The sequence below is a fragment of the Molossus molossus genome, unplaced genomic scaffold, assembly GCF_014108415.1.
Source record: "Molossus molossus isolate mMolMol1 unplaced genomic scaffold, mMolMol1.p scaffold_m16_p_20, whole genome shotgun sequence".
NCBI lineage: Eukaryota > Metazoa > Chordata > Mammalia > Chiroptera > Molossidae > Molossus > Molossus molossus.
In genome coordinates, this window is record NW_023425356.1 from 45,445,432 (window position 1) to 45,459,982 (window position 14,551).

General features: G+C 40.3%; 1 protein-coding gene across 5 annotated transcripts in view; it reads right to left on the reverse strand.

The window, feature by feature from the left end:
• RALGPS2 (Ral GEF with PH domain and SH3 binding motif 2) overlaps nucleotides 1-14,551 on the reverse strand; it is a 118,632-nt gene that overhangs the window by 80,341 nt on the left and 23,740 nt on the right. For all 5 annotated transcript variants that reach the window (XM_036272306.1, XM_036272307.1, XM_036272308.1 and 2 more), the window contains 2 exons: nucleotides 7,481-7,564; nucleotides 2,882-2,971 (listed from right to left, as the gene is read on the reverse strand). In XM_036272306.1, the coding sequence (XP_036128199.1) occupies nucleotides 2,882-2,971; nucleotides 7,481-7,564 (174 nt within the window). The remainder of the gene's footprint in view (nucleotides 1-2,881; nucleotides 2,972-7,480; nucleotides 7,565-14,551) is intronic.

Here is a 14,551-nt window from a genome sequence, read left to right on the forward strand (position 1 = left end):
TTCAATGAAAGCTACTGAACTAACTGTTATTTCTTTAAGGGTAATTTGACTGTTCTCTCTATATTTCTAGGGCTTCACCATCACATAAGCACCAAGTGACTCACACAAGTATGCTTTATAGAGGCAGTGTTTACAACAGGAATAATCTAAAAACTATCCAAGCTAGAATACACTTAACAATTTCTGGTATGTGCAAACAACAGAATACAACAAAGATGCACTAAAAAAAACCATTCAGTAACAATGTTGAATAAAAAAAGGTCATGAGCCCTGGCCGGTTTGGCTCAGCGGTTAGAGCATCCGCCTGCGGTCCGGAGAGACCCGGGTTCGGTTCCCGCTAAGGGCACGTACCTCGGTTACAGTTTGTCCCCGGCCCTGGTTGGTCGTGCGGGTGGCAGCCACTCGATGTGTCTCTTTCACATCGATGTTTCCCTCTCTCTCTCTTCCTCTCTCTCCCTCCCACACTGTCTGTACCAAAAAAAAAAAGGAAAAAATTGTCCTCGAATGAGGATAAAAAAAAAAAAAGGTCATGAAAGAATTATAAAGTATTATGCAATAATTCACTTTAAACAAAATTCAAAAACATATACAATATATTATTCAGGGACACACACATATATAGCAAAACTATAAAAGAGGAGCAAACAAATTTTAGGGAAGTGGCTCCTTTACAGTGGGAGGTTAGGGACCACACATGAAGGGACACAGGGTGTACTCACAGTGTGCAGTGGGGACAGGGGATCCACTTTATCATTCTTTTGATAGGTTAAATATATTTTATAAGTACTCTTTTGTGTCTAATGATAATTAGTTTTATGTGCCAGTTTGGCTAGGCTATAGTAAGTACCCAGTTGTTTAAGTAAACAGAACCTAGGTGTTGCTGTGAAAATATTTTGTAGATGTGGTGACATCTACAATCAGTTCATTTTAATTAAAAGATTACACTCTATAATCAGGTAGGCTGTAGTGAGTCAGCTGAAACACCTTAAGGGTAGAAACTAATGTTTCCTAGAGAAGAAAGTCTGCCTCCAGGCTGCAGCCTCAACCCCTGTTCAGGCTGAGGCTGTCTGCCTGCCCCACAGGTATCAGACTTGCCAGCCCCTAACCTCCAATCCCATGAGCCAATTCTTTAACTCAACTTATACATGGGGGGCGGGGGGTAGTGGGTGTGGGTGTGGGTGTATTTTCTGTCTCCAGAGAACCAAACTGATACAATCTACTGAAAGAAGAGAAAGACCTGCCAGCTTCATACCGAACCAAACGTAGAAGGCAGGGAGGTAGAACAGGGTTGAAGAGACAGTGATGAGACAAGAAATGAATTTAGGGCTTGGGATAAAAGCAAGCACTGTCGAACATAAAGTCAAAGAGTCTGAACTGAAATTAAATGCCTAATGGATGAGAGGATAATGGCAGATTTGATGGCCAAAATTTGGTGGTGTTGAGTGGAGTATACAAGCACATAAAAAATTAACACAAATACCAGAAAACAAAAATGCAAATTCATAATCTATGGAGAAAACTCAAGAATTTCTGTAAGCTAAAACCCAATATTTATCTAACATACCTCAAAGAATGTTTTAAAAAGTGTTATGACATTGCTGCAGAATATAAAGTTTTAGAAGGCAAGTTCTGCCGCCTAGTGCCACAGAATGTTTAGAAAACAGTTGCTCTGTGTGCTCAAAGAAAATAAGACTTAAAATAATTGTAATTTTACAGTAATTACAATACTTACCATTGTCAAAATGGTATCCTCATTTTATTCTGTCTGTCCTCATTCACAGGTGAGCTAAGTTATATACTTATTACAAGAATAATGAAGAATGTAGCTACAACACTTTTTAGCGAACTTCTCATAAATTTGGAGTTGTTACAAGTTTTATTGTTGTTTTTTTTAGAGAGAGGAAGGTGGGGAGAAAGAAGGGAGGGAGACAGAGGAGAGAAAGAGAGAGAGAGAGAGAAACATTGATTGGTTGTCTCTTGCATGAGCCCCAACTGGGGATCGAATCTGCCACCTTTAGGTGAATGGGATGACGCTCCAGCCAACTGAGCCACAGGTTCTGGGGATGGAGTTGTCACAAGTTTTTTTTTTTTAATCCTCACCTGAGCACATTTTTGCATTTATCTTCAGATAGAGCAGGAGGGAGAGAGGGGGGAAGAGAAAGTGAGAAACATTGATGTAACACATCGACTGGCTGCCACCCAGAGGGGACAAACTGCAACCGAGGTAGGTGCCCTTAGCAGGAACTGAACCCGGGTCTCTCTGGTCTGCGGGCCATGCTGTAACCTCTGAGCCAGGCTGGCCAGAGCACAAGTTCTAATAAAATCTTGGTATCTTTTCATGAAATATCCTGTTGTACCCTCCTCTCTAAATTCTGCCTGTCCTTTAAGTCCATGTTCCATTTTTCTTGCTGCATTTATAACTTACACAATTAATATATTTGGTTAACATTCTCATTTATATTCTTCTTTAAAAAGTAAAGTCTTATCATTCCCCAGATGGTTGGCAGAGTGATCTATTTCAAAAGCAAATAGCTGATATGTATTCCCCCAATTAATTCTATAAGGCTTTCTCAGTGACCTGCAGAATAGTCTGATATTTAAATACAGGACTTCACCATGATCACACCTCTGTGTACTTATGCAGTCAAATCATATTACTAAGCTACTCCAAGGGAGGGAGAAAAGATATTAAAAGGGAGGAAGACAGAAAAACAAAGGAAAAGGCAGAAAAAACAAGCATCCAGTTTAAAAAACTGATTGATATGAATCAATAGGTCTTACTTCCCAGCATCAATAAACAGTAAATCAAGTACAACAGGCAAATATTCACAAATATTGCTAAGTGGTTCAACTCAAAAACAGAAACACAAGTTTTTCTTACCTTAGCAGTTTTAATATAGTGGCTCAAAACTTCTGCTCTAATTTTTAATGTTTGAGCATGAAGAATCTCTCTAACAACCCAAAAGCTTACCTGTAAATAAAAATTAAAAATAGTTGAATGTCAAGACTCTTTACTCCCTAGGATCAAATTAACGACAAGAGCTTCCTGAAGACCCACTTCGAGCCATTTTGAAAACAGTACTTTCTCTTTCCCTCGACTTGCCACCAGGACATGACCAATCTTTAAATGTTGCATACACGTCATACATATAGACAGATACAGATGTGCATATATATGTGTGCACTCACATGTAAAAACACCACTATTTTTAATATGTAAAAGCTAATAAAAATCTGAAGAAAAAGAGCTAAGAGAATGCAATCAAACCAGAGTGGTGTAATATGAACATTATAAAACAGTGTCTTTTGCAGCCCGGATGGTGTGGCGCAGTGGCTGAGCATTGAGACCCATGCGCCAAGAGGTCGCCAGTTTGATTCCTGGTCAGGGCGTGAGGGGCATGCAGGAGGCGGCCAATCTATGTTCTCTCTCACTGATGTTTCTATCTCTTTCTCCCTCTCCCTCCCTCTCTCCTTAAAAAAAAATCAATAAAGAAAAAAAATTATTTAAAAAACCCCACAAAAGTGTCTTTTGCTGTATTTTGAAACATTTTGGCGGAAACCAGGTGGGATCTAAGGGCAGACACGGGAAGAGATGTACAGCATGTTTTTAGTGGCTATGTAACCCCACTTTGCCGTTTATTGACACTTGGTAGAATCCTAAGTGTGGAAAATCCCAAGTACAGTTTTCTTGGTATGAATAAAATAAAACAGAATACCATAAAGAAAAATACATACAAGTCATTTTAAAATTAAGATTGTATTTTTTAGCCCTGGCCAGTTTGGCTCAGCGGTTAGAGCCTCAGCCTGTGGTCCAGAGAGACCCGGGTTCGGTTCCCGCTAAGGGCACGAACCTCGGTTGCAGTTTGTCCCCGGCCCTGGTTGGTCGTGCGGGTGGCAGCCACTCGATGTGTCCCTTTCACGTCGATGTTTCTCTCTCTCTCTCTTCCTCTCCCTCCCTCCCACTCTATCTGAACAAAAAATAGAAAAATGTCCTCGGGTGAGGATAAAAAAAAAAAAAGATTGTATTTTTTTAAATTATGCAGTACTTTCTAGTTCAATGAAATCACATTCATGATTTATTTTAAAAACCTTAATTACTGCCCTGGCCAATGTGGCTCAGTTGGATGAGTGCCATCCTTGCACCAAAAGGCTGCTGGTTTGATTCCCTGTCAGGGCACATGCCCGGGTTGCAGGCTCCATCCCTGCTGGGAGGCGTACAGGAGGCAGCCCACTGATGTTTTGCTCTCCCATTCCTGTTTCTCTCCCTCTCCCTTCCGCTCTTTCTAGTAATCAATAAAAAATATCTTTAAAAAAATTAAAAATCATTCATCAGAAGGTGAGACTAGATCTGTAAACATTACTAAATGTTCTATGCTGGCAAAAATGGTTTGCTTATCATATGATATAATGTTAACATGTATGTAACATTTTAATTCATATACAATGAAAATAAAACAAAGCACTATCAGTTGGCTCAAATTTATACAAATCTAATAACAGGACATAGTTAGAAATCTTAGTACACAAGACAATACCAGTACCCTGTATTTCTTCACCGATTTTTAGTGAGAAGTATTTCAGGTTTTACTTGTAATTTTCATCAGTAAACTGTCAAAATGTGTCTATTTTACAAAGCCATCTTCATATTTGTTACTATATTTAGGCTACTAATGGCAATAACTATTCTTGATTCTAATTCACCTTACTTCTAAAATATATCAAAAGTTATATTTTAACAACTCAGCAATTATCAACTGTGAATGCAATCTAAACTGCATGATCACTGACTTAATTAAATTTAATGTCAGACAAATATTAAGACCAAAACACATGGTGATTTTTAAAACATGACCACAAATTCTTTGTCATTCCTCTCATCAAAAGTTGGGGTGTATGTCACCTCTCACGGAATCAGGGCAAGCTCCGGAGTGCTCCAATGAATGGAGAATTAAAGACCCTGATGCTGACTTCCAGGACAAGGTCATGGGGCACATTCTCTCTGGGTCCCTAGGCTGCCATGGAAGGGGTCTAACATCACTCAGACCATCATGTTGGAAAGACTAAGTGAGCGTCCCCAGCTGACAGTACCAGCCAAAGCCAACCCCGCCTGAGAACACTGACCCAGACAACCAACACCAAGATATAGTTTAATAAAATTATTGGACTTGAAAGAAAAAAATCTTTTAGCCACTGAGACAAAAAGAGAAAGTGATTTTTTTAGGAAAAGAAAATTTAATTATCCGACTTTTCAACAGCAATACTCTGCCAGAGAAAACGGGGGCTAGGATCAAGTTTTATACAGCAGACAGGCACACCTGTCACCACGTACGAACTCAGGAACTGCTATCCCAGCGAGCCCTTCCTGAGTCATCGACTAGAGAACGGGCCGCAGACAACCGAGATGACTACAGAAACACCAACGTAAGGATGGCCTTTTATCTTTTAAATTTATTTTATTTATTTTTTAATCCTCACCCAAGGATATTTTTCTATTTATCTTCAGATAGAGTGGGAGGAAGAGAGAGGGAGAGAAAGAGAAACATCAACGCGAGAGGGACACATCGACTGGCTGCCCCCCGCATGACCCTGACCAGGGTCGGGGACGAACCACAACTGAGGTACGTGCCCTTGACCGGAATCGAACCCAAGACTCTTTGGTCCGTGGGCTGACGCGCTAACTGCTGAGCCAAACCGGCCAGGGCAGGATGGCCGTTTTAAACATACGCTGATGCACAGAACCAAGACTAAAAGAGGGTAAAGGAAAGTGAGTGCAGTATACAAGGGCTACGTGCTCAGACAATACACAGTGCGATTATAAAAAACAGAACACCTGCAAAACACGTATTTGTTCACAGCGATGGTATTGGGATTAGTTTTATTATTCTGAGACTGTTATGGAGGAGAAAGCACAACACTGTACCCCACCCTGTGTTCCTATGGAAACTCTGACCTACCTTCACATGTTTTCAAAGTCTAAACTGAACGGCAGAGACTGTCAGACTGGATTTAAAAAATAAAGACTCAACTACATGCGGTCCACAAGAGACGCATTTTAAAAGTAAAGATGCAGACAGGCTCCCTCTAGAGGACTCCAGCCTGCTGCTACTCCGATGGCCTGGGACCGGGCCGAGGTGGGAGGAGGGGGGTGCTGAGGGAAGGAGCTCACACAGGTCACCTGTGATCTGGCATGAGGACAAAGCTTCTGGTGCACTTTGATATACTTGACAACTTTTTGGCTTACTTGAGAGTAATAATTTAAGTGCTTAAAATCTAGAGTCAAACTTGTAGGTTTTGTAAACATAATGTATTTGGATGGCAAAGAAAAAACTTTTATTGTGATGGTAAATTCTAACCACCTCAGGAAAATTTTGACAACTGCTATATATACAGCTTAAACATGGACTTCAGCACAAGACACGTTTGCCCTATATCCCTATATTAGTGGTTTAATCTAATTTTTAAAAACTTTAACTCCCTTCAATTTGGGGGTATATAGTGAACCACGCAGCCTGAGAAACTAGTGGCTAGAGACCCACAGAAACGCTGGGTTAAAGATAACAAACGGTTTTGCTAAAAATAAAGTGTATCTAACTTGAAAGGAATATAAAGGATTTCCCTAAAGGCCAAAAACAAACAAAGAAATAAGGGCAAACAGTGGCTGGACGAATGGGAGGACTTCCTCTCCGTGAGGGGCCTAGGACTTAGCAGTCCTTCATAACACAAGGTCGCGAAGCTCCACCCTCCCACCTCTTATCTCGGGGCTCCGGGAAGGGCTCCATTCCTGGCGACAAGGTGGGCGAAACAACTCACCTACTGGCAAAGGAAGGAGAAAAGTATGTCTTGTATAAGAATTTGTAACTTGCCCTTAGTCAGATTTCAAGTTTAAATTTTCACTACAGGGATGTACAGATGTTCCCTAACCAAAACACTTAACATTACCCTCAATCTAAGTGGTGGCAAAATCCCCATGAATAAAGTTGAAACAGACTGAGCTCTCAATCCAAAATTACAAAATGTGCATGAAAACAAACCATTGTGAATAAGGATCAGCAGAAATAACAGACTGAGTACCCCAAAAACTCTGGATAATAATAAATAAATTATAAAATAAACTATTGAAAATGATTTAAGAAATTATGACATGTGTAAAAGCACACAGATTTAAAACAGTTGCAACACTTCTGAAGCGAATCAGTAAGCTCAATTACAGATCTAAGAAAAGTGCACAGAATGAGCACGAGGGGACAGGATCAACACATGAAAGGGTAAGACAAGTAGAAAAAAACGTCAAGTTCTAACAAATTTCCAATAGGAACTGCAGAAGAAAAAAAGTGATTATACAGAGACAATATTTGAAGAGATATGGGATGAAAATATTCCAGAACTGATATAAAAAGTTCAACTATTTCTTTATGAAAAATTACATATTGAGGAATTATATTTCAGAAAACTAAACATCAACATTTTATAAGCAACTCACATGATTAAATCTTCTTGTGAAGGCAACTGCATTTGGTGCAGAACTATATTTTTCTTTTTTATTCCATCCACAACTTGAAAGCTCCTGAAAAATTAAGTTGAAAATTAAAAATAAATTAAAGAAATAGCCAGGTTTTCTTGTCATATTAAGGGTTTCAAAACATTAAAGACAGTTGTGTCCCTTCCTAGAACTCTCATTCAGTAGGAATAGAACGAACATTATAACCATTCGGTGGAATCACAGAAGCAGACTACGTGAGGGCAAACATGACTGGAGCGCTGCTCCACAGGCAGACTGACGGATCCTTCTCTGAAGAGACGTGCATCCCCAGAAAAAAGATCCACAGATCATGAAGGCTGAGCACCCACAGCCCAAAGTGAAGCCTATCAGCTGTCAGCCCCATCCAGTCACTCAGAGCTTCCAATCGGCTTCCAGCACCGCACTCTGGCCTGACAATCAGTGACTCTGACAGTTAAAAACCTCTAATGCAGGGGTTCTTGATCCCCCACAGGGTCCATAAAGAGAATTCAAAGGGCTCAAGAACTTGGGTAAAAAAAATTAAATTTGTATTTTACACTAACCTCTAACTGAAATGACATTCCTTTTCATTATAAATGTAGGCTACAGATTACAATTAGCAGTATGTGTGACTGTCACTAATAAAAATCACGTATTTTCCTATCTCGTTGCAGGGTATTTCAAAAACATTTACACTCATCATTACTGTAATATCATGACCTCTCAATTCTAGATCTTATTTAATACAGCATTAAAAAGCACATATATTCCTTCAACGCAGATGAGCGGTAAATACTCTGAAGATACAAATTACTAACTTTCAAACCTAAAATTAAACGACAATTATCAAATTTGAAATTACTGAAGAAAAAAATAAACTGACAGAAGCAACTCTACAGCAAAAAAAAATTACTTGGTACTCAGCCTAGATATATATATGACCATCTCACATTATTTCCCAGTACAGCCAAAAAATATTTAGTAATAGATAGTATAGTAACATAAAAATGACATTATATGACAACTACATTAAAAAACATCAATCTGCTAAAAAATATTTTTGTTCCTCCTAAAAATCACAACATATATATATACAACTGTATAAAAAAAGCCATATTTTCGGACAAAATTCCTGAATTAAATCCATAAATACTAAATTTGTTTTTCATCCATCAATATAATTTCCAAATTTATATTAATGCTATGATCCAAGTGTATCCAAATGCTGTTCAACGTATCAAACCATTTAATGCAGCCACTGACAGAGGTTCAAACTCAATTACAGAGCTTTACACATAAGACGAGTCTCATTTTCCTGCTTCAGGGCTGGGGGACCGTTTTTCTGCCAAGGACATTTGGATATTTATAACATCATTCCCGGGCCACACATAATTATCAACTTAAAACCTAGCCTGCTATATTCGGTCAGGCTAATTTGGTGAGTGTGTGAAGTTAGCAGGTATTGATTTCGGGGTCCTTATACGGCCCTCAGGCCAGACATTCCCCACCCCTGCATCCTTGTACTTTTTCCAACATTTCTGATCATCTCCTAAAAATTTAATCCTGCAAGTAAAATCACTAGGTCAAAAAGTATGCATTTTTTCAAGGCTCTGAAATCTAAATGCCATCCTGAAATACCAAATTATTTATATTACCACTACATAATAGTCTTATCAAAACTGGGTATATTTAATTCCCCTTAATATATATTATTATTTTAATTTCCCCAAATGTAAGAACAATTATGCTTGTTAAATACATTTGTTAAAAAGAGAGAAAATGGCCCTGGCCGGTTTTGCTCAGTGGTTAGAGCGTTGGCCTGAGGACCAAAGAGTTGCAGGTTCGATTCCGGCCATTCATACCTCAGTTGCAGTTCGGTCCCTGGCCCTGGTTGGGGTGGTGTGGGAGACAACCAATCGATGTGTCTCTCTCACACTGATGTTTCTCTCTCTCTCTCTCTCCCTCCTACTCTGTCTGAAAATAAACAGAAAAATATCCTCGGGTGAGGATAAAAAGAGAGAGAGAGAGAAAATGGGAGGGGGGGTGCTGTGAATCACCTAGAAACCCACCACCCAAAGAAAACCTATGTAAACATCTTCCCAATCTTTCTCAAGTGCCTATGGGGGCCTGGATTTTGTTTGTTTCTTTAAAAGAGTCAATATACTTGACATTTTTTGTGTGATTTAACCTACTGAGTTTGTGCTTAAAAAGTTCTTCTCATCCTGAGAAAAGGTGTCTTAATAGCAGCAATAAAAATAATACGTTAACACCAATGTAAAGATCACCATATGCCAGGCGCTATTCTAAGTTCTTCATACATACCAACTCATTTGATTTTACCTTCATCATTATAATTTATTATGATAAGTAAGAAACCCAGGCAACAGTACTGGCGACTTACTTACAGCTTTATGTTTTACATTAAAAGATTTTTTGTGACTCTTCAAATAAAAATGCTAAGAGGTTTTGAAAAATTTAATTCTTGGAATATTTCATCATCATTAACTTAATGGAAAAACGCTTTGCCCCTTTAAGAAAATGTTGGAAGTGGAGGGGGGAAAAGAATGAAGGTGTAGTTACACGACTTGGGAGCAAACGGATTAAAATTCAAATGGAGCTCTCCATTCAAAAGAAATGTATAATTAGAAAATATGAAGAAATAGGTTTTTTTCAAAACTACTTAAGATGGTAAGTAGTTTCTGCTTAGGAGAATATTTCCCCTTTGAGACAATGTTACATTACTAGCCCATCTAACACAACAAACCACGGGACTATAAAGATGGAGGAGGAGTTAAGGTTGCCAGGAGTTACAGATGCTGGGGGTAGGGGCAGGAGGGGGATGGGTGTTGCTTAAAGGGGCAGGTAGCATGAGGGAGAGATCCTGTGGTGATGGAATCGTTCCGTATCTCGACTGCAAGGTGGTTAGACTAATCTACACACATGACAACATGTCACAGAACTATACAGACATGTACTGAACTCTATTTCTGTAAGATGTAACTCTAGGGAAAACTGGGTGATGGGCCAGTGGGCTTCTCTGCGCTACTTTTTTGCAACTTCCTATGAATCTATAGTTGCCTCAAAGTTAAGAAGTTAAACCACCACAAAAACCCATTTAATGAGTTGTGAAGCTGAAATGCACGGACTCTAGGACCCGCCCCCGCCTCCTTCGGAATCGACCAGCACTCGCGGTCAGCTGGCCTCCGAGGACTTGTGTCCTGCCCCGTCTCCACCTCTCAGCTGAATTTCTCTGAGACAAAAAAGTTGCTTTTTTTGTCACTACCTCTTTTTGTCTCAGACTCTAGGGTCTTCTTCCAAGTGACATGAGGATTCGATCTGAGAGATCAGTTCTACCAGCATCACCTTGCACCCTGGTCAAGAGTGTTCTACACTCGAACAGCTCCCACGAGCACCAAGAAGGTGAAGTAAACTCAGTCCCTCGAAGGATGTTTCAAACGGCCCGACTTGAGAGCAGGACTGATTTAGGTTGAGTACACGATATGAAAAGCCTCCGTTTTAGCAAAGGCTCAAGGAAACATAGGAGCCTTGATGCCTCTTAAAATTTGTTCAAATGGATTTAACTTAATTTTTAAATCAGGCAGTGAAGAAAATCCTCTACTAGTAACTCACATACAGAAAGGCAATTTCTCATGGTCATTAAAAGTGTGACTGGAAGAATATTCACGGACTCGTTTGGAGCTATGAAGCTGCTGAGCCCAGTTTCAGCGGCATCTGCTTCGGAAGCGGCGCAGGCGAGCACCGCGGAGGACCACCTACCCTGTGAAAGAATCAGTCTCACAGGGGCCACAGCTTCTCTGAGGTCTCGCAGGTTTGTTCTGTAAGGTCAAATTCTTGATCTAACTTTCATCTTGTAGGTTCCAACACTCTTAAAAGGACTGCTCTAAGGGTGATGTTGTAGGGACACCTATAGATAGAAGAAGAGAAAAGGCCAATATAGACCAGCATGTAGACAGAGATTGAGGAAGAACAGAAAAAGCAATGGAATCTGTAAAAGGCTGCAGGGCCAAGGGGACCCTCACAAGATGATAACAACAGCCGAGGACACCTGCTCAAAAGTGGGAAGCTTTAAAGGGATCAAGCATTAGCATTCGGCCTACGTGGCTATTTAGAAAGAAGTCTCAGCTACAGATGAAGTCCTCACTATGATTCCTATATTTTAAATAATCAACAGAATAAGCTTTGAAATCAGCATTCCGCCTCAAACTACGTAACTCCAATGTAATGTGTGAAATCAAAAATATCACTTCTCGCCCTGGCTAGTGTGGCTCAGTTGGTAGGAGCATCGTCCCATACAACAAAAGGTTGTGGGTTCGATTCTCAGTCAGAACACGTACCCAGGTTGCAGGTTTGATCCCCAGTTGGGGTGCCTATGGGAGGCAGCCAATCAATGCTTCTCTCTCTCTCCCCACCTTTCTCACTCTAAAATCAATTTTATAAAACCACTTCCCCTTTCTAATGTAATCACATTCTCTCCTTCCCCTACCTTAAAGCTGCCTCTATCGCGAGATCAGAGATAAAGGCAGAAGTTACAGCACAGCTACTCTCCTAATCAACAATTCTCTTCTGCATCTTCTCTAGCTCTACCCCAAGCCTGACCCCGACCCTGACCCTGACCCTACTGTTAAGGAAGTCCGTGGTGATGAACAGCAATGACATGGAATGGTGAAAACAGCCACCCTGCCTCTGCTAGAACCATGCTGATTCCAGTCTACAAGAAAATCTTGACATCGACGTGTGCGTCTTTTGCTTTCTTCAAACCTCTCAGTCTATGCATGAACTGTTTACATTTTAATTCTAATGCAGACGATAATTTTCATTGACCAAGCCGTTCCTGATGTTGGAACTTTGGATGTTACCAAGATTACGGTCTCTTTGCATACACAAGCAAGTTTGCAGAGAGAAAGCTCTTTATATATATGTCAGAAATATCTCACTGGAAAGATTTTCAAAAGTGACTTAAGAAGACTCAGAATGCCCTGCCGCATACTCTCCCTCACCTACCCAGCCTTCTTCCGCACTCTGGCGCATCCCGCTTACACAGGAGGCCTTATCGGGCCTTCGTCTTTAATGTCTGTTTACTGACACTCTCTCTAAACTTATTGTACTGACCCACTAGAACAAATACAGTGTGGACTTTCTTCTTTGAATGGAATACATGTCAGCCTGTTACTTTATACTTGGGGATACTTGGGGACCTCATAAGAGAGGCAAACATTATCCAACGTGATGACGAACACACAAGTCCCTCCTTCCTCAAGACTTACGAGAGCACCACAGAACTGCTCCTGGACAGGAAACCGATGCAAGCAGGTTTCAGTCCTAACACATCCTGTGATGAGCATAATGGTCATTCTGAAGAGAAAGCCCACTGTCGTAGTACACATGGCACTGCCTTCAGAAGAAATACAAGCTTTATAGAACATTGAAGAAGTCAAGATGGACAAAAAACAAAACCAAAGCCTAGGAGTGCAATACACACGGGACCCTTCAGAAGAGTCACTGCTGCCTCGCCACGGAGGCACTCCCCACGGAGGGGAGCCCTGTGAGGGTGCAGAGCTTTCCACAAGGAAACAGAGCACTCTCCCTGGGGAACTCTACTCCCACGGGAAATGTAGGGGAATCGGAACGAGAGCTGAGTGAACTTTCCTTTAATATTCAATTCTTTTCACTGGTAAACATATTTTGCCATTTTTATCTACCACAAAACAAAAAACCTAAGAAGCCAAGTATCCAACATTGTTCTTTTGTCTTCTTTTGATCTGAGGTCATTTCAAGTGTGACACCGGTGGCGAGAAACCAGCATTGGCATCATGTTTGGTTCAGATCTGCTCTTAAAGGCATACTTTTGTTTGGCCAGTATTCTTTCAATGACTAAAGATGTCCCTACATAATAAAAAACACTTGTTCACACTTTAAAAATAAGGCAGAGAGTTTCTGCAGTGAAATGAAAGGTGTGGAACTTTCCTTTCCCCCTGAGCAGTTCTGAAGTCCCTGGCACTGCAGACGTGGCCAGTAAGCAGCTTTCCCAGAGAGTGACTGCACGCCTTAGAGTCGCCCCTTTCTTCCCACAGGTCGGAACAAGTCTGGGTGGCACAAGTTAGCTAAATTCTGCTTACACAAAAGACTCGGGAATACAGACAGGAATTCCACAAACTGATTAGCAATAGGAGATACATATTTTAATACACAGAAATGGCCGCCAGTACAGAAAACTGAGCTGTGCAGTTCGATCACCAGCCTGCCAGCAAAATCACCAAGCCACCCAGGAGTCCGACTCTGATGGTCAAAGTTCTAAATTAGTACATTTTTTATTTCAGAAAATGTGAATAAATCGTCACCTAAAATAAAGTTATAGATAGATAGATACACATGATAATGAGCTTTAATTTAAATAGTTTTGGTGTAACTTAAGATCTTACAGTTTCGTAAAGTATACACACACGCACACACAAGGGTGGGCAAAAGCAGGTTTACAGTTTAAGTACGTGAAACAGTTTATTCTTGCATTATTTATTATTGTATTATTTGCCATATGAACTTTAAACCTACTTCTGCCCATCCAATGTACACACACACACACACACACACACACACAGCTTCTTAAGTTTTTTTAATATACAGAAACTTGAACATTGGTATAGTGGTATAGTAGACAAAAGCATGAAGATAAATTTACTAGATTCAGTGATGACCACTATCTTTTCACAATATTTTGCTCAATTTTAACAAAAACAATTCTTTCATTTTTTTAAAAGAATTCTTTCATACCTTAATGAAGCTAATATACTACTACGTAATGAGGTAGACACTATTTTATGCTAATAAAAAGGATGAATCTATTAGACTGACTGACATCATGGCTTAAATAATCTTTTGTTAAATTTTTTAATAGCACACCCTGGCCGGTTTGGCTCAGCGGTTAGAGCGTCCGCCTGCGGTCCGGAGAGACCCAGGTTCGGTTCCCACTAAGGGCATGTACCTCGTTTGCAGTTTGTCCCCGGCCCTGGTTGGTCGTGCGGGTGGCAGCAAGAG